The following is a 19,880-nucleotide window of genomic DNA, read 5'->3' on the forward strand; positions in this document are numbered from 1 at the left end:
GTGTCCACCACACCACACAGCTTGGTTTCTGTTTTTCAGGAAAAATTAGATATGTTGATGTATCCTGTTGAAAACATTAGAAACTTCAGTATTATAGCTCACGTTGACCATGGGAAAAGTACACTAGCAGACAGATTGTTGGAAATTACAGGTAAGTCTTCTCATTTTCTACTACCTTTTCTTGCCATATAAGATGATGTGTAAGTTTCTGTAGCTTTGATTGTTACTAGCTGTGGGTCTTGGAGCTGTGCTCCAGTGATTGGAGATGAATTTTCTTTAAGCATCAGAACTAATGAGCGCTGAATGGAATCTTTGCTACTTCTTAATCTCTGATTTAGACTTACATGATGTTTTGTATCCTGCTTATTCAGTAAAGTATTTTATATAACTTTGTATGTAATAATTTATTTAAACAATCTTGAGAGTTTAAGCATAATTTTATTTTTAAATTAAAATCTAAGTTTCGCTTCATCAGATGAATTAGCTTCAATTGCAACTGCAAGTCTCATGTTCTCCTGGTTAATGGCATTTTGAAGAATTATTTATTATGAGAGCTAATATACTAAATGAGGTAATAAACCTGTTTTTTTTTGTCTTAGGAACAATTGTTAAAACTGACCATAATAAACAAGTGTTGGATAAGCTACAAGTGGAACGAGAAAGAGGAATTACAGTTAAAGCACAATCTGCTTCTCTCTTTTACAATCATGAAGGAGTAAACTACCTCTTAAATCTTATTGACACACCAGTAAGTTAAGTATAAACAGTGTTTAAATCACACGAAGCTAAAGGTCTTTATATTTAAAAATAGGAGATTTCTGGTTTCCTATGTTTATTCATTTTTTTTTTTAATTGTGACCACATATACAAATGAAAACATCATAATATAGAAATCTTTGCAAAAGACTCTATAAATACCTGAAGTTGTAAACATTTATTTTCTCCACAGGGCCATGTAGATTTCAGCTATGAAGTATCAAGATCGCTTTCTGCCTGTCAAGGTGTCATACTTGTAGTGGATGCAAATGAGGTGGAGTTCTTAATTCTTGTTTTCTACTTAGAATTTCAGCAGTTTCTTTAATCAAGCTTGAGAGAAGATCAGGGTTTTTTAAAATTTTTGCATTGGTGTTTTTGCCCCTGATCTATCTCCATAAAAGTATTACATTGCTGAAGAAGAGTAATGGGAGTTTTAAAAAAATTGTAGAGGCAAATACTTGTGTGTTGATAGTGCAGTTCCATGACGTAGCAATAAAAGCATAGGATTAATGAAGAATCACATCTTCCTTTTTTATAGAGTATGAACTTCGCAAATGACAGTCTTGAAAACTTGTAGCTGTTGTACTAATACCCATTTGAGTACCTTCAGTTTCTTTTTGGAAAGCTTGATGATTCGTTCAGCCAACCCACACTGTTAGTTATAACTAATTGCTGTTGTGTTTTCATTGTCTAGAACACAAGCCGGTACTGGCACCATAAAAGCTGAAGGACACGATAAGCCAAATATGAATGAATTTATTCTGGAAACTTGGGAAGTTTTTATAGCCACTAGGTTAATAGGTTCTTGACTGATCTTTCAGGAGAAGCAGGAGGGTGAGGGAGTAAAATGTTTGTAAGGTGATACTCCCATAAATTTACAGACAAATTCCACACTAGGGGGGAAGTGAAATTAGAGATCTTAGTTGTACTTTCATTTGTACAGTGCTAGAAACATTTTAAAGAATCGGCAGACTAGAATATGAGGATTATGGGATCATGATTTTAAATATGGACACCTATTATCATCACAAAGTATTTTGATGATAATTTTCTCTATGGCATATTTATGATTTATTTGACCATTCCTTGTTATATGAAAAAAGAAACAACTAACTGGCTAACTTTTGATGATTATGAACTCCTTCCTAGCTTGGTGGGCAAGCAGACTTCTTAAGTAAGCTTTGGTAATAAGTATGTTTTCTAAATGTTCTGATATTTTTATATTTAATGTGTATGTATTTTTTATGTCATATATAAATATTATGTGACAATTTGGTATTCTGTATTTGCTTTTCAGTCAGAATGCTTACAAACTCAACTTTTTTAGTATAATTGCTAACGTTTCTCCTGCCAGCCTGATTTCTGGAGGTAACTTTCAAGATTTAGGTCTTGCATTCTTTTGTTTGTTTGCTTGTTTTTAAATAAATGTTCTTTGCTGCTTCTTTACAGTGCCTAAAAAGTTAGGCCCATATATCCATAGTGAATATCCCCATTTAAGTAATTTGCCACTTGATCTGTTGTAAACAAAGGGAAAGACAATCAGTAGCTTCTTTTTTTTCCTTCTCCTCCATCCCCCCTTCTGCCCTCTCTGGTCCAATTGTGATATTAGGCTTTATACTTTCATGCATTAGCATCTCTATGTCTTTGTTTTCCCTTGTCTACTACTTGGATCTGGAAGGTAATCTTGTAATCAGAGCTGTTCTTTTTGCCATCCTTTTGAAATAAATGTGAGGTACAAACCTTATTTGTTTTCTTTTTTGAAAATAACTGTAAGGTAAGTTGAAGGTTCCTGCCCTCTGGAGTAACTACTGTCTTATGACCGTGATAAACATCCTTTTTTCTTTGTCTTAGTCCGTTTGTGAATAGTTTGTTGTGGACAAATAATATGGTTTTTGAGGTCCCCGTTATGATCTTGGCTATTCATTAAAAAAAAAGTACACAAAAATGTGTTCTTGGTGCATAATGTATGCATAATAATTTCTTCTATACATAATTCCAAGTAAGTGATCACACGTACAGCATTATTAGTTGCCTACTTATATTCAGATTATGATAAATTATAATTAGGAATGTTATTTTCTTTCTCAGCAATGTGTATAATCAATAACCTTTACTTATTTTCCATACCCCAAACAAAGGAGTGAATAGATTGGCAAAGTAATCTTATATTATGCCTAAAAAAACCCAACCAAACCCACCAAAACTCAGGAAGGTTCCATGTTAAACTTTTTTAATGTTTGTTTTCTAGGGTGTTCAGGCTCAGACAGTGGCAAACTTCTATCTTGCTTTTGAAGCACAGCTTGCAATAATTCCTGTCATAAATAAGGTAATAAAGGTTTTAGAGTTTCATATTAAGTAGTTGGCTGTTTAAATGTGTAGAAGATTGATTAGAAGTGTATCCTCAAATGGAAGTATGTAATGAAAAAATAACTAGAATGTAACAAGAGCTTTGTGTGTTTGCTCTCTGTTCAATATCTTACAGTAATTGCTGTGAACTTCAGTTTTTAGTTAATAAAATACATGTAGAAGCATTTTACAAGCAGCACTGAAAAATTATTATTGGAGTCTGTATGGTAAATCAAAGTCAGAAGCACTGTGTAAATTGTATCTTGATAAGGAAATCAGAACCAGTTAAAATTTGCAAATAAATAATCTTGAAGCAAACAAGGGCTATGGTATGAAAAACAACTGACCACTTCAGTACTGTGTATTTTATCCTAATGAGAATAAACTGAAGCTGTGGCATTCCAGAGTTTCAGATTGTCTCAACGTTAAGTACAGGTGAGAAAGTTTAACTGGTATGGGCATTTGGACATGAATGGCCATAAAGGTGCAGATTAACCTACGTGTGCTATGCCATGTTCCAAGCAGGCTGGAAAGCTGCTGGGTGGAAAAGGACCTGGAGGTGGTGGTCAACAGCTGACTGAATATGAGCCAGCATGTGCCCAGGTGGCCAAGAAGGCCAATGGCATCCTGGCTAGTATCAGAAATAGTGTGGCCAGCAGGACTGGGGAAGTGATCGTCCCCCTGTACTCGTCACTGATGAGGCCAAACCTCGAATACTGTGTTCAGTTTTGGGCTCCTCAGTACAAGAAGGACATTGAGGTGCTGGAGCACATCCAAAGAAGGGCAACAAAGGTGGTGAAAGGTCTAGAGAACAAGTCCTGTGAAGAGTAGCTGAGGGAACTGGGGTTGTTTAGTCTGGAGAAAAGGAGGCTGAAGGGAGACCTTATCACTCTCTACTACTGCTTCAAAGGACATTGTAGCAAGGTGGGTGTTGGTACTTTTCCCAAGTAACAAGTGATAGAACAAGAGGAAATGGCCTCAAGTTGTGCCGGGGAGCTTTAGATTGTATATTAGGAAAAAATTCCTCACTGAAAGGGTTGTCAAACATTGAAACAGGCTAGCCAGAGAACTGGCTGAATCACCATCCCTGGAGGTGTTTGAACGTGTGTATAGATGTGGCGCTTAGGGATATGGTTTAGTGGTGGACTTGGCAGTGTTAGGTTTACGGTTGGACTCCATGATCTTAAGGATCTTTTCCAACCTAAAAGATTCTATGAATGCTGCTTTTTGAAATACCAGATTTTTAACAGCTGTGGTTTTCAAATTGGAAATTACAGCTGTGAGCAATTTAGAAAGCTGTCAGCGTAAGCTTATGTTATCTTGTATTTATACTTGCCTTAGCGATATATAACTTGTATAATTTCTGTGTCACTTCTCAGTTGACTCTTTAACCTGAGAACATGTAAGACTCCTATCTGTGGATAGGAGGGTGTGTAGATAGGAAGGACTTAGATAATTTGGAATGTACGTAATAATCCTGTGTAGCCCGTAATAATTTAAATGCACCAGTTTATGAACATTGGAATTTCTTCCATTTAATTTTTTTTTTTTCTGGTGAATCTTTGAGTGGCTTTTTACAGAAATAGCTCTGAAGGTTCTTGCTAACATAATCCATATTTTCTTCCATGTGCTTTAGTGTTTTGTTTTTTCTTTTTGTTAATGGTGGTGCACAGAAGAGATTATATGTGTAGCAGGTCAATATTTTTATAAAGTTTAGTCTTAGTTTTAAGTGAAATCCAAATGTTATGGTTTATACAATTTTTGTGGGCTGTATGATTGGAATCACAAGATTAGTTATTGCTTAGCTGAAAATAATTGCTTTTTGTAGACGTATGTTGTAGACTTAATGCTTGATCCTATAAACAGTATAGGTAGCACTTATGCTTTTGAATTACCTTGTAAAATAAAGATTTTTACAGTCTTTTGGACAAAGGTGTTCTGCCTAATCAAACAAACAAAAAATAGTCAGTTACAGAGAGGATCCTTTCTGAAGTCAAGCAAGGAAGACATTTTTTTAAAATGAATCTTGATGAAGAACTTTTCCTGAAGACAACCAGTATTTACTCATAAATACATAAAGCTTCCTTGACTTGTATATTTGGAAGATACAGTACTGGATCATATGGAAGATGTGGTTGCCTGTATATTTAGCAGTTTGTTGTTTTTCAGATTGACTTGAAAAATGCAGACCCTGAAAGAGTTGAAAAACAAATTGAGAAGCTATTTGATATCCCTATAGATGAATGTGTAAGGGTAAGATCTCTTAAAGTTTTATAACATGGCTGATTGTAACTATATATACTTTGTGGCTAATGAAAGACACGTACATTTAGTAAATTGGCACGGTGTCATCTGTCTGCATGTCTTTGTCTGATGTACATGAATTTCTTTAAAGATTGTCTCCTGGAAAACAAAAGTGGAGAACATAATTCTCGGTGAAAAATTCTAGTATGTTTTGATGAATGGCATCAGATAAATTTTGAATTATTTCTCATTATTGTTGTCATTTTTACTATAACCATTCAGAAGGAGAGAAAAAATATGTTACAGAGTAATTTATAGTCAAATAAGCATTTCATACTAGTAGCACTCAGTATGCTTCAGAATGCTCTTATGGGTAGTATTATCTTTGGCCACCAAAACTGTCTTAAGTAAACGTGACACTATTTAATAGATACAGAATGAGTGTAAGACACCTGTCTTATAAAATTGTTGTTGGACTTGTTTTAGATTTCTGCTAAACAAGGAACAAATGTTGAAAAAGTTCTTCAAAAGGTCATTGAAAAGATTCCACCGTAAGTCTGTATTTAATTATAAGACCTTGTAAGGTTAATTAGGAAACCATGACTTACATGTATACAGTGTTGGCGGTAGTTTTGCACTTTAATATTAATCTGATTTAAAGTCAATGTTTCATAAAGAGATGGGAGAGAAATCTAATGTCGGAGCCGGTTAAGTCAGTTTCAAATTGCAAATCAGAAAAAAATGACACCAGAGTTGAGATGCCTTTTAAAAAATGAGTATGTGAGCATCAGAAGAGAAGAGTTCTTTATTCTTAAGAAGTGAGAGAGGAAAATTAATTCAGTCTGAAATGAAGGATGAGAGGTGAGCCACTAAAGGTGATAGTTTTATGACTATTTTTATAGCTTCCATGGAACTATGTGTTTGAGGATGTATGCTTTTACTCCTTTTGAAAATTGCATGCTAAAATTGTAAAGGTAATTGAAATCTGCTGTGTTTAGAGTTTCAAATCCTGAACCCAACCTTTAAAATAGACTTTTATCTAAGAACTTGATGACAAAGCTGCTAAATTCTAGTTGTTTCCATCAGCATATTACCTTTTTCCTACTATTGGCTAATAATTGTAGTCCTCTTCTTGGTCAATAATTATAGTTTAAAAAAAATTACAGTGAAAATGTGAGATTAGCTTTCTATGAAAGATGGCAAAACCAAAATATCAGGGGACTTTTTTTTTTTTTTTAAACTCAGCTGTTGGAATGTAACTGATGAATTTTTGTTGTCCCCCATAATACGATATTTTAAGCATCAGTTTCACCTGTTGCGAAATGGATATGTTGGATAAGCATTTGTTTTTGTTCTGTTTGTACTGCTGTTGCACGTGGGGGGAAATAAAATGTAAAGGTTTGCTGCATAATACGTAGTGAAACACTGAAATGTTGTCTGGTATGTGTTTATTGAAAATTATTGGTAGTTTTATCTATATTAATATGGAAGTTTTTGGTGTGGGGGTGCTTGCTCATTCAATATTGAATGAAAAACACGCTGCTTAATATATTATTTTGATTTTTGTGACAGGCCCCAGTGTAATACTGCTGATCCCTTGAAGGCCTTAGTGTTTGACTCCACCTTTGACCACTACCGAGGTGTCGTAGCTAACATTGCACTGTTTGGTGGGGAGATTCAGAAAGGGGATAAAATTGTGTCTGCACATACAAAGAAAAGATATGAAGTTAATGAAGTTGGAATTCTGACTCCAAATGAACAGCCAACGCATAAGCTGTAAGTAAAAATTTATTGCAGTGGAACAAATAATAAATTGGTGTAAGATACAAAATCCTGCATTTCTGATTAATTTTTGCTTTGAGTGGTAAAGGCTGTGTGATGTCTGGGTTTTTTGGTTTTTTTTTCTTTGGTGGTGGGGTTTATGATGATTATTTGTAATTTTATGCTCAATGTCAGTCTCTCACATTTTGGGCATGCCGTGGCAGAAACCTTTGGGGACTGCTTTTTTGGGCACTGCTAGGGCGAGGAAGCTATTCTGTAGTACATGGAACTTCTGGACAGCTAGGTTTTTTTAAGACTAGCATTTGGTATTCTTATTCAGCTGTCCAATTTATTTCTAGGAACTACCTTGTTTGAGAGTACAAGGGAATGGGGCTTCAACTTAGTTATTGCTGCAGCATGTTTTGAGGGTGGAAAACTTAAAATCCATGAATGCAACAGCTTCCAGAAACTGGCTCCTCATGGCAGCAGTGGGAAGAAAATCAGGTACTTAGAATTAGTGGAGAAGCTTTATCAGTTTGCATCCAAATGTGTGTTAATGACTTTCTTGTGAGATTCTCAGTGAGACTATGTTACTGTGTGTTGTGGGTTGAACCCAGCCAGCAACTAAGCACCCAACCAGCCACTTGCTTGCTCTCTCAGCTCCAGTGGGATGAGGGAGAGAATTTGAAGAGCAAAAGTGAGGAAAGACTCATGGGTTGAGGTAAAGACAGTTTAATAAGTGAAGGAAAAAGAAAATATATAGAAACAAATGATGCAAAGGCAATCAGTTACTCCCCACCTCCCACAAGCAGACCGATGCCCTCTAGTCTACAAGTAACAGCCACCTTCGAAAGGCTACACTCTTTTTTTTTTTTTTTTTTTTTTTTAATACCAAGCATCATGTTATATGGCATGGAATATCTCTTTGGTCAGTTTGGGTTGTCTGTCCTGGCTTTGTCACTTCTCAGCTTCTTGCCCACCTCTAGCCTGTTTTCTGTGAGAAAACAGGCAGAGTGAGAAACAGAGAAAGCATTCATGCTGTGCAAGCACTATTCAGCAATAGCTGAAACACCGATAAGTTACTAACACCATTTTAGTCACAAATCTAAAATGCAGTACCATATGGGGCTTCTGTGGAGAAGGTTAACTGCGTTCCAGCTGAAACCAGTACACTGTGTTTTAATCTTTATCTGCCGTGGGTTCCTCTCCTAACAGTATTATGTGCTGATGGAAGGCATTTGTCTTTTGTTGCTTCTGCCTCTTAGTATATGAAACTAGCTCTCCTGGCAGCTGGGAACTGTTCTGGTTCTGTCTTAGATGCCTGAGAACTTTGTTCTAGCTCCAGCTTTCAAACTGGGGGTAGCACAGAATTCAAAATCTAGAACTATAAATGTATTCTTTAACTGTAATGGAAGTAGAACTACTTGAGTCAACAGATAGTTTGTCCCTTGAGACAAAGTTCACGACTGGGAGGAGAAATGGCTTAAATCTGGATCATGGGCTTTTATATATATCTTGGGTGAATATATTTGAATTTCTAACTGAGCTAAGTCAAGTGGGAAAAATAGCAGAAATACTAATAATGTCAAGAAGCATGTCCATATAATGCCAATTTTATTTAGATATGCTGGACAGGTGGGCTACCTGATTGCTGGAATGAAAGAAGTAACAGAAGCCCAAATAGGAGACACACTGTTTTTGTATAAACAGCCAGTGGAGCCTTTGCCTGGCTTTAAGTCAGCGAAGCCAATGGTTTTTGCAGGTGAGGAGTAAGCTAATATAAAGTGGAATCACTTCTTTCCAGTAACAAGAGAGCTATTAGAGCTTTTAAAATAATATATATGTATATTAAGAGTTGTGAGGATTAGAATGTTAGCAAAATTAAGCTAAAGAGGCATGTAATTTATATGGCTTTGTGTAATTTTTCCCTGTGACTTAACAGACAGGATTAATAATATTTGCTGACTGGTTTTATATGAATACAAGAGTAACATGTATTTTACACCATGATTATTGCTTCTAATGCCAGTAAACTCTTGATAGCTGGAAAAGAAGAGTTGGGGCTTTAAAAAAAGCATGTCCATTTTTGGCAATTCTTCATCTAGGTAATCAGGCTTCCATAATTATTGTGATTTTTTTTTTTTGTTTGTTTTAGAAATTAGCAGCTGTTTCTTTTTCATTAAACATGGTAAACTGCCAAAGCTAATATTCAGAATGATTCTGTAAAATATTTGACTTTTTAAGCTTGTATATTTCTGTTGAGCTGTTTCCACCAGCTTCAGTAACTACTACAGATACTATGGAAAATGGCTTTAGAAATAAATTCTGGAAATCACTTTCTAGACTTGTTGTGAGGGAATGTGTAAAACTCACTTGAACTATCTCATGGAGATAAGGAGGTCTGTCATTGAATATAGAAAAGTGTAATACTGTAAATAATGTGTTGTTTCTTGGTGTAGAGCAATCAACATTTTCTGAACATGTGGTGATGAGAAAAGTGATACAGTAAAATCTATTTCAGGTAGAAATTATACAGACAGCTGCTTTTATTAATTTAAAAAAAATATAGAAATGTTTGCAGCTTTGTTAGATGTGAAAGTGTTTTTTTGTCGTTAACCCTTATTTTTGAAGGAACGTCTCAGTGAAATTTCTCTGCTTATTCAGTTATGCTTAAGCTATATGTCTATGCTGCAGCCCTGCAAAATAGTGGTTATACTCAATTGTGCATCTTCCACAACTGTGAAGGATTAGATGAGTACAGTATCACTACCATTATAGTTAGAATGTTAATTCCTGTTTTTATGAGGTAATCTAAAACATTATTACATTGTAACTAAATTTTTTTTTGAAAAAAAATCCTTATATTGTTTTTTAACATTTTAAAGTTGGAACAGAAAGTAAGCTATTTCTGATTTTGTTACTGTGTTTATTGTAAGAGGCATATTTGAAAGCTAAGTATACACTAGATAAAGCTCTTTATCACATCAATTCTATCCCATGTGTTTTGACAGGAATGTATCCTGCGGATCAAACAGAATATAATAATCTCAAAAGTGCTTTGGAAAGGCTGACGTTGAATGACTCCAGTGTAACTGTTCATCGTGACAGTAGCCTTGCCTTAGGAGCTGGATGGAGGTGAGTAATTTATACTGCTTTCATTTTTTGAATGGTTCATAAATTGAGAATGCAAGTTTAAGTCTACTGAAGGTTGAATTAAAATGAATTCAAGATTAGGAACTTTAATTCAGATTAATGGTAGGTGAAGATCAAAAGCATTTCTTATGTTCTGTATTTGCACAGAGTATGCAATTTGTGATTGATAGTTTTTGTTCTCAGATACTCATAGTATTCAATGTAGGATCATTTGGAGATTTTTCACTGTGCTTGATATTACTGGATTAGCAGTGTAAGCATGCTGGAGAGGAAAAAGAAACCCTGCTGTGAAATTCCAGGGGGGTTATACAAATACTTTTACCAACAGGATATTTTTTCCCAGGTTAGGTTTCCTTGGTCTTTTACATATGGAAGTTTTTAATCAACGTTTGGAGCAAGAGTATAACATGTCTGTTATTTTGACTGCACCTACAGTTCCATATAAAGCTATTCTTTCCTCAGCAAAGTTGATAAAGGTATGTTAAATTTATTACAGCTTTATGTAAGTAGCAGCTTAAAAGCCTCCTATAATAAACTTCTACTTTTTTTTTTTTTTTTAGTGTAGACTAGTATTTTATTTTATGGTAAACATTAGAAACACCAATATTTAACTTAAAAAAAAAATTTAATGGATTTTTTTTTTTTTTTTGAATGTCAACTTTCTTTCCCCCTTTCATTTCAAGGACACTTTTGTGTCTCACACCTGTCCCTGAAAATGGGAATAAAGGACACATTTCTTGCTGTATTGTTAAGTGCATACTGACTGGACTGAGTTTAAAGCAAGTGAAATAATCTTACAGGTTTTTATCAGTCAGAAAATATTAATGTTTATAGGAATAGCTTGTAATGCTACTGTAGACCAGCAAAGGTTGGTAAAGACAAGTGAGTTTTTGATCACAGTGAAATAGGCATTTGCAAACTTCATTGAATTTAGTGGAGAAAAATTACTGTGCTTGAGTTTGAGAGGTGGATTTAGGAGCACCCACAGAAAGGAGGTTGTAAATAGGCTGGCTCATTATTATCCAACATGTACCTCTAGACACAGCAGAATATCTGTAAATTTAAAATACCTTGTGTAATAAAGGTTGCCGTACTTGCAAGGTGTAAGGCATAGACCCTTTTTCTTTCTAGTTGTTTTGTTTTCTTACTTAGGCAGTGTAGCAGCTGTGAATGAAGTAGCTGACACAGTAGTTGGTGCAGAGGTGATTCTGTATTGCTGATGTGGGACACTGTTTTCAAACAGTGCCAGAAGTTGGGTTGTTGTTCAAGAACACTGCCTTCTCAGTGGAAGTGATACAATCACTTACTTTGGTGCATGGGGGAGGTTTGTATGTACCTGACAAGAAGCATGACCTCCCTTTTATTTTTAATTCAGAAGGGTAACTCCAGCACCTATTGGCATGTTGGACTACAAGAAAGCGGTAATAAAAGCACTTGCACAGGAATTGAAAGCTTAATTTCTAAGCCTGCTTCAGCCTGTAAGGGAGCCTGAACCCAAAGTTCTATTTAGAGAAGAGTGTCCCCATCACCAGACTGCAGAATACTTGGAGCAGGTCTTTTGTTGAAGCTGTGTCTTACACCTTATAGGATCAGGATGGAGTAAGAAGGAAGATCTTTGCTCTACAGGCAGGAGAGAGATGGAAAGATGGACAGAGAGGCTTATTTCTATGGATAACCGTAGGCTGCAGTCCTAGTTGTAAGCACTTCTTCTGTTTAAAATTCTCTGTATAAAATGCTTAAAACCCCATTTTCCTAGTGAAAGTAATTAATATAATATTTCTATATAATAATATTTAAAGATCTGCTGATCAGGGACTTCAGTATGTGATGTAGAAATATCTTTTAAAATTGTGCTTAGTATAAATTTGGGTTGTGTAATTCACAAGTGTTTCCAAGCAACTGAAACATTTTTTAGCATGTCTTCAATGCTATTGTTGTCTCCTTTGCTATTCAGTCTACTTAATTGTAAAATTACAGTATATTTTTTATTTGTTTCTTTTCAGGAGTATGGTAAAGCAGAGATTACTATTATCAACCCTGCTCAGTTTCCTGATAAGCTTTCAGTATCAGAATATTTAGAGCCAACTGTCCTTGGTACTATTGTAACACCTCATGAATATATTGGGAAAATAATTGCTTTGTGTCAGGTTAGTATATAGTTTTAGTTTTGTCATTTGCATTTTTAAGCTCTTCATATCATACCTAAAGTGAAGATACTAGATAACAAGATGCTAGATATTAGTACTTCAAAAGTATCTTTGTCAGTAATCATTAAAATTTTTTTTCTTACAAGAGTATTTACACTTTTAATGCGTAAAATTACTTCTGAACTACAAAATCCTTATAGTGAAAGTTAGTGATGAAGCTCAGTGACAATCAAGTGTCCTGCAGTAGACAAATTCATAGCTAGTTCTGTTTTCCTGAAAGAATGGAATAAGTAGCAGGGGAATAAGATTTATTGGTTTTTTAGAAGTATTTATGGAAATAGAACTTCTCTCCCCGCTTACCAAGCCTTCATACATGTTTTTAGTACTTCACTGGAGTACATTTATGATAGTGATGCCCAATCATATTTCCCCAAGTGTACTTGCAGTACTTTTAACTAAAAGTGTTTCAGCTGCCATGAATGTTATTATATAACTTTTTCACAATATTTTTCTTAGTTTTTAACATTTCAAAATCCATAATACAAAAGAATACAGTACTTGTGTGTCAGTCAGTACAGTGAAGTATAAAATCTATTAAAAAGGATTCCTAATAAGAACACCTCCTGGCAGGAAAGATGATGAGCCTGTGAGTCCTACTGCATAATACTCCAATGTATGTGAAAATGTAATTTCAGTGCGATTTTATAGACAAATAATTATGCATTTAAAAGGCAGCAGTAAGCAGAAGCTGTTAAGGATTTCAGAAATTCAGCTTTTAGAGAGCATAGACTTGAGTAATTTGTCCAGTTAAGTTACAACCACTTCTTTTGTGATGGTGCTGCAGTTTTTTTATGGGACTTCAGCAAACTACCAATAAGAAAGTTACTTTGTGTCTTGAAGTATGGGAGTTCTCTTGAGTAACTGAATAGCTGTTTATTTTAATTTGCTTTGTATTTATCTGTAGAGAACTTCTGTCATCGGGAACTGAAACAATTTCTATTTGTCTAGGATCGTAGGGCAGTCCAGAAGGATATGTTGTACATTGATGAGCGCAGGGTCATGCTAAAATACCTCTTCCCACTGAATGAAATTGTGGTGGATTTTTATGATGCTCTTAAGTCCCTGTCTTCTGGATACGCAAGGTAACTACCTCCTTTGTTTGTCCTTTGATGAGCGAGATCTAGATGGTTCTTACTTGTCTGAAATGACAATGGGCATTTTCTATCAAAGGAATCACTGAAAATTTACTTCTTACCATATTGTCCCTTGATGGAAAAGGAAAAATAACCAAATATTGATTTTTTTTTTTAAGCTAGTAAAAACAATCAACAAACTGTATTTAAAACAATCAACACTTACTTTAGTTACATGCTTTATTATTGGAATAAAGTAAATCATCTGTATTTTGAGAAAAAATGTTTTGCTGTGGGTGGATTTTATAAATTCAGAGCCTAGAACAATGCTCAGCTGTTCAGGAAGAGCTTTTGAGTTTAATGGAAGGGAAAATGTTCCATGGCAGATAGGCTTATAAACAGGAGACTCAGTGGCTCTTATAAACCTGATATGTAGAGAGGTTTAGTAAGATATATTTCATCCTGACAGGAACTGGTTATACTGAATTACATTATTAATTTTATAAGCATAAAAATTAATTTTATTGAAGGACTGAATTTCATTTGAGTTTGTGTTTTCTTAAGTATGCCTTATGAAGGTAAGGTGTGTTTTGCCTAGGTTTGTGTATATTTGCAGTAGAAGCATAAGCAAAAAGTGGGGAGGCAGGAGGGACAGGTAGGAGAAACAGGAGGATGGAGATTTTGAATTTTCTCTCAGCATCTAGCTCTCCAACTAAATAAAAACTAATCTGTTTATCAAGAAGCTATCTCATTAGCAGAATTATGCTGTTTTTTTCCTTTTAGCTCAGATGTGATTGCAAACAAGTTGCATTGTCTTATTTCTTGATTTTTATTTCCTAATTGACTCCCTAATGTTGCTTGTGTATTTAATGCACTCAATAATCATACTTCTGCTATAGGAATCTATTCACACAACTATGGTTTATCTAAGCCAATTAAGAGAGAAGTCCTTTCCAATACATCTATCTCTGCATCTCCTCCGTTTTAAGATTTTTTGCAAACTGACACACAGACAGCAAGGTCCATACCTACCAAAGGAGAAATACAGTTTGAAAATTAAGAGGAAAACTTGGTTGTTAGAGAGAATGATAATAGGGGTCATATAAAAAGCCTGTCAGAGGATGAAAATAAAACATTCCTGTGTTAGTGTTTGATTTGTGTGACATAAAGGACGTTTAATGTTCAAAAGCTGTGTTGAAGGGTTCTGTTGCCTGGAGCTTTAAGGAACTTCCAGCTGATAGAAGTGTTTGAATGAACTCTTAAAGAGATTGCAGTAAGAATGTAGATTTTTGATTGATTAGTAGCTGGAAGACAGAATGATGTCTTTTGCCTTGGAGATGAAATTTATCTGCAGTAAATTTTAGTCCAGTCTTGCATAAGGGAGACATACTGAGGGACTATTAAAAACTGTGCTCCCATTGTAATAACAAGTTTGAGTGTTTTATTAAGAAGTGTGTCTAAAATTTATGGAAAAAAGAATGCAGAATATAATTTTTACAAAATCATCACTAACTTTTAAACTCCTTTCATTTAGTTTTGATTATGAAGATGCAGGATACCAGGCAGCAGACCTTATCAAAATGGATATTCTTCTGAATGGAAATCCAGTTGAAGAACTGGCAACGATCATACACAAGTAGGTTGACTGGATTCTCTATTCTAAAGAAATGAGACTTACTGTTAATATACAATGAAAACATATATATATATATATATGTCACTAATATATGACAAATATGTATGAAAAGAGCAGTGAGGATTTTACCACATCACCACTTTTGGAGATGATCTGAAAAGGAGAGGCATTCAAGTGCTAGATCTATTTTTGTGGTAATGTATGGCTGGAAGGAGAAGGTAATGCAAAATGCTGATCTTTTAAGGAGCTGGAAAAATTTAACTACAGACCAGTCTAGGAGATGCCAGATTAATCGTTTATGGCACTTACTATTTACTACGGAAAAACTGAAAAGAAAAAGTATTTTATGCTCCCAGTAATTCCTATTCTGTAGAAGTTTGTTGTTCTTTTTCCAGACAGAGTACCAGGAGAAAGTAAATACTTACTGGATGTAACTATCTCAGAAATTTTTTGCTAAGATGATTCCGTTTCCATAAGTTTCTCAGGAATTAGTGGTTTGCTGGTGAGAACAATGCCTTCATGTTTCTAGCCTCTCCCTTTGCTTTCTTCTTAGAAAGACTTTATAAGGCTCCCTTCTGTAACTTCAGAATCCTTTTCCAGTAATCAGGAAATGGACTTTTTAGAGGTTATGTTTGTTTTTTTGTCCTTAAAATACTAACTTGTAGTTGCTGAAAAGTAGTATATTTTAATATTTTTTACATAACTGCAATTCTGAAATCCTTGAAATTCCTTAACTTCAGAAGGTTGACATAGGAAAATGAAACCCTTACTTTGTTCAGAAAGATCATGGGGCTGGAGTGGAATAACTCTTGCTACTTAATGTGTTTTTCATAAATATGCAGTGTTTAGCAATCTACCTGCATTTCTTACTTTGAAAAGATGCAAAATGGAGTGGCCAGCCTTGCAAAAGTTAAGTTATTGCTTTAACATGTGTTTCTTGATTAATTTAGTGTGCGCTCCTGAATTGCTTCACTCACTAAAACTAATGATAGCCTTTCGCTTTAGACGACAGATTTTTAACTTGTAGACAGCATTCATTCTCCTCCTGCTTCAGTTATTCTCAGTCCTCTCACTGTAAATAGACTACATCTGTCTATATAAAAAGAATTATGCTGAATTACATTGACAGCAAAAGAATTACTGAGATTACTGTAAGCTAGCCATTGTTATTTGTCCTAATTACATAAATATCTGTATCTTCTTAAGTAATGTTGATTAAACATTACAGTTTTAGTACTTCATGCTTAAACTTTGTTTTATACAGGTAGCAGGGAGTCGCATTGTTGCTACATGAAAACATATAAAACTATGTTGCTAAAAATATTCACTAAATATGGATTTTTTAGAGAGAAGAGACCCATTTGTTTTCAGTGGCTTATGAAAGTATCTGCTCAGTATATTCTTCAGACCTTTTGCCATTTTCTCTTTCCAAAATCTGAAGCATATGCAGATGCTGAATATAGTTGGATAATTTTTATTAGCAGGTGACAAGAGTACATTAAAACCTTTTTTTTTTGTTATACAAAACCAGATGTTTTAAAAATATTTCTGTAATATGTAGATCTTTTGACAGTTCAGACATGCAATGAATGGAAATACTCCTTAAAATTGCATTTGAAGCTGTGACAGTATTCAAAAGGGCTTCAGTGTGATAGTTAATAAAGGTGTTTAATATAAATATTTTAAATGTATTTGAAGACCTGTTAATAGTGTCTTTTCATCTATTTGTATGAAACATGCTATAGAGACCACTCATTAGATGTTAAATTATTATCGGATCAGCTTATCTTTTGAGTTAAAAAGAGGAAAACCTCTACTAAAATCCTTTTATCAAACAGTTTAGTCAATGGATATATTTTCGGGGTTGTGTTACTCTTTCTGAAAACACTGGTGAATTTCTTTTTCAGTGATAAGGCATATGCTACTGGTAAATTCCTGTGTGAACGTTTAAAAGATGCTATACCTAGACAGTTGTTTGAAATAGCCATTCAGGCTGCTATTGGCAAGAAAATCATTGCAAGAGAAACGTAAGTGAAGCCCATTGGTTTCCCTTATTTTTTTTTCTTATTTTAAACTACTTAAAATATGGTCTTTTAATGTCTTGCCTAAATAGTTTTATACATTAGAGTACTTTGATTTTACTCTAAAGTCGTATTTTTCTTGTGTATGCAACTGGACCTGTTGAAAATTAAAATATTTGAGCTGTGACTATGACTAAAGACTTTGATAAATTTAATTGGGGAAAAAAAAAAAAAGTATCTTTATCTTAAATTGCTTATGGTCAGCATTGCACTTAGTGGGTAGAGTATAACTTGCAACACCCATGTGTCCAGTTCCTCTTTGGCCGTGGAAAATGTTTCTTACTACTGGAAAAAATTAGCTAGTTGTGGAATAGTTTAATCTCTGGCAGTCAGCAGAAAAAAGAACTGAACTGTGCTCTTCCAAAGGAAACGTTGCACGCTGAACACACAACTATTTCTTAACAGCACTCACTTTAGAGGAGACTGTTTCCTTGATGTTGTGTTTGTCACATTTTTGCTGTTGCTGTTTAAATAGGATTTAAGTTGTGGTAAAAGAATTAAAGGTAGGGATCCAAGCAGAGATGCTGTAAGAATTTGGTTGTACATATCTATATACACACATGTGTAACACCCGCTATGAATCACAGCAGAAATCTTAGATAAAAAGGCAAGATTGTAATTTTTATGTACATATTATACACCCTAAGGGATATTTCTAGAATTGAGAAATGTGAATTAAGTCTTCTGTTCAGAACTTTGTCTTCTGTATACAAAATATGAAGATGTCATGATTCCAGTGCATCTTAAAGAACTAGTAGAAAAACAGCTCTTAGCATTTTGACAACTCAGTATTTAGCTTCACATATAGGAGATGTTCTAATGTGTTAACATATATACGTGGTTTTTTATTTTACAGGCTGAAAGCTTACAGAAAAAATGTTGTGGCAAAATGTGTAGGTATTTTTTTCATGTTTCTGATGTATGTAAACCTAAAAGAGTGTTGCTAATGTGATAAGCCCAACTCTTCCTTGAAATCCAGCACAGTTCTACTTGTGCTAAGTGTCAACAGAATATTAACAGATACTTTTAAGCTTTTATTTTAAAATTCAACTGATGTAACCTCTAGTTGCAGCTTGCAGTAAGAGTGGATCAGAAAGGGTAATGGCTTTTTCAAAATTACACACTCAGCAGTGTGTCTGTGTTCACTCCTGTCTCCTCACCATTTTCTAATAGTTGTAGACATACAGTAAAAGTATGTGTGTGTGTGTACACACACGTGTGTGTGTGTAATGTCACATGTTTTCTAAATTGTTTTTTCCAGGTGATTTAAGAAACTAAAAGTGCTTCTTTAGAGACTGATTGTGAGAAGACTTTTACTTTGGTTTTCATCATGACAAGGCCTTAAATATGCAATAGTTGACTATCAGCAAGACTGGACAAAGCTATAGGAAAAATGTGATGCCTCTTACTTATCTTTAGCTTTCTGAAGTGAACATGTTGGAAAAAATTAAACAAGTGTCCCTTTCTCACAGCCATTATAGAATTCTTCTGTGAGGCACATACGTGGGATGGTGTTTGTTCAACATTGTATAATGGTTCAGTTAATTTATCTAGACATAAGCACTTAGTGGTAGTCAAGGTGCCTCTGTATCTGAGCTGGCATCCTGCAGCTGTTCCAAGGGGATTTGGATATCTTATAGGTTTGTGTGTCTACTATCAGCCAGGCTTATGTGAATGTATATTTAGGTAACTGAATTCAACCCTCAGTTGTCCAAATGAACATGCTTATACTTGCTCCCTTGCTCTTTTTAATTAGTGGCCTTTTGGGATAAGTACTTGGAGTATAAAATAATCTTTTTGTCATAACTAGCCTTTCTGAGTATTTTTAAGCTCTTGCGGTTTGTGTTGCTGAAATGTACTGTAGTTGCATTTAAGCTTACTAAAATATTTTTCCTTTTCATAGTATGGTGGAGACATTACAAGAAGAATGAAGCTTTTAAAGAGGCAGGCAGAAGGCAAGAAGTTGATGAGAAAAATTGGCAATGTGGAAGTACCAAGAGATGCCTTTATACGTGTTTTAAAGAGACAACTTGACAAATAGAGATCAGTGACATGCATCTGATTATTCTCTCAACCCTTTGTGGACTGTAGCATAATGAGCTAATGTATGATTTATCACTGTGAGAGGGAACATTTGACTTTAAATGGTGTAAATTAAATATATATGGGAACATAAATAGAAAGGACTATGTACTTAAAATGTGCAGATACTTATAGATTATTGTGAAATTAAAGTTATTTGACTTGACTGAATCTAAAAGCTTTCATTGTATTGTTTTGCATTGTATTTCATAGTTTTCTTACTTTTAACACTTAATAAAACATAATTATGTTAAAATGTTTTGCTTTGCAAGTCTTTGTATGAGGGAATAGGCACAATGTGGCAAAGGGTTTATAAAAATAATTGAAAGGTATGTGTAGACAAACAACACTTTTTTGTTTTTTAAAGTTTGAACTGTTGCCACAAAAATGTCAAGCTATTCTCTAAAGTTGCTGTTGTCAGGAAGTCATTATGATGTTGGGAAGTCACATCAGGAAAAACTAATCATGACTTTTTTTAATGGACCACACTTAACTTTATTAAACTGTGTCAGTTTACCATGAACAGAGCCTAGCTATGCTG

The 19,880-nt window shown here is 34.5% G+C and overlaps 1 protein-coding gene across 1 annotated transcript; it reads left to right on the forward strand.

Annotated features, from left to right (window-relative positions):
• Window positions 1-39: 39 nt before the first annotated feature.
• GUF1 (GUF1 GTPase homolog (S. cerevisiae)) lies at window positions 40-19,546 on the forward strand. Its single transcript, XM_010087094.1, has 16 exons — window positions 40-151; window positions 600-748; window positions 950-1,030; window positions 3,005-3,082; window positions 5,272-5,355; window positions 5,833-5,897; window positions 6,919-7,122; window positions 8,730-8,869; window positions 10,119-10,242; window positions 10,604-10,736; window positions 12,264-12,407; window positions 13,416-13,549; window positions 15,075-15,176; window positions 17,084-17,203; window positions 18,114-18,150; window positions 19,161-19,546. The coding sequence occupies exons 1-16, from the start codon at window positions 52-54 to the stop codon at window positions 19,296-19,298; spliced, it is 1,833 nt and encodes a 610-aa protein (XP_010085396.1). The 5' UTR covers window positions 40-51; the 3' UTR covers window positions 19,299-19,546.
• Window positions 19,547-19,880: the final 334 nt, after the last annotated feature.

The sequence above is a fragment of the Pterocles gutturalis genome, unplaced genomic scaffold (assembly GCF_000699245.1).
Source record: "Pterocles gutturalis isolate BGI_N339 unplaced genomic scaffold, ASM69924v1 scaffold43176, whole genome shotgun sequence".
Taxonomy (NCBI): Eukaryota; Metazoa; Chordata; class Aves; order Pterocliformes; family Pteroclidae; genus Pterocles; species Pterocles gutturalis.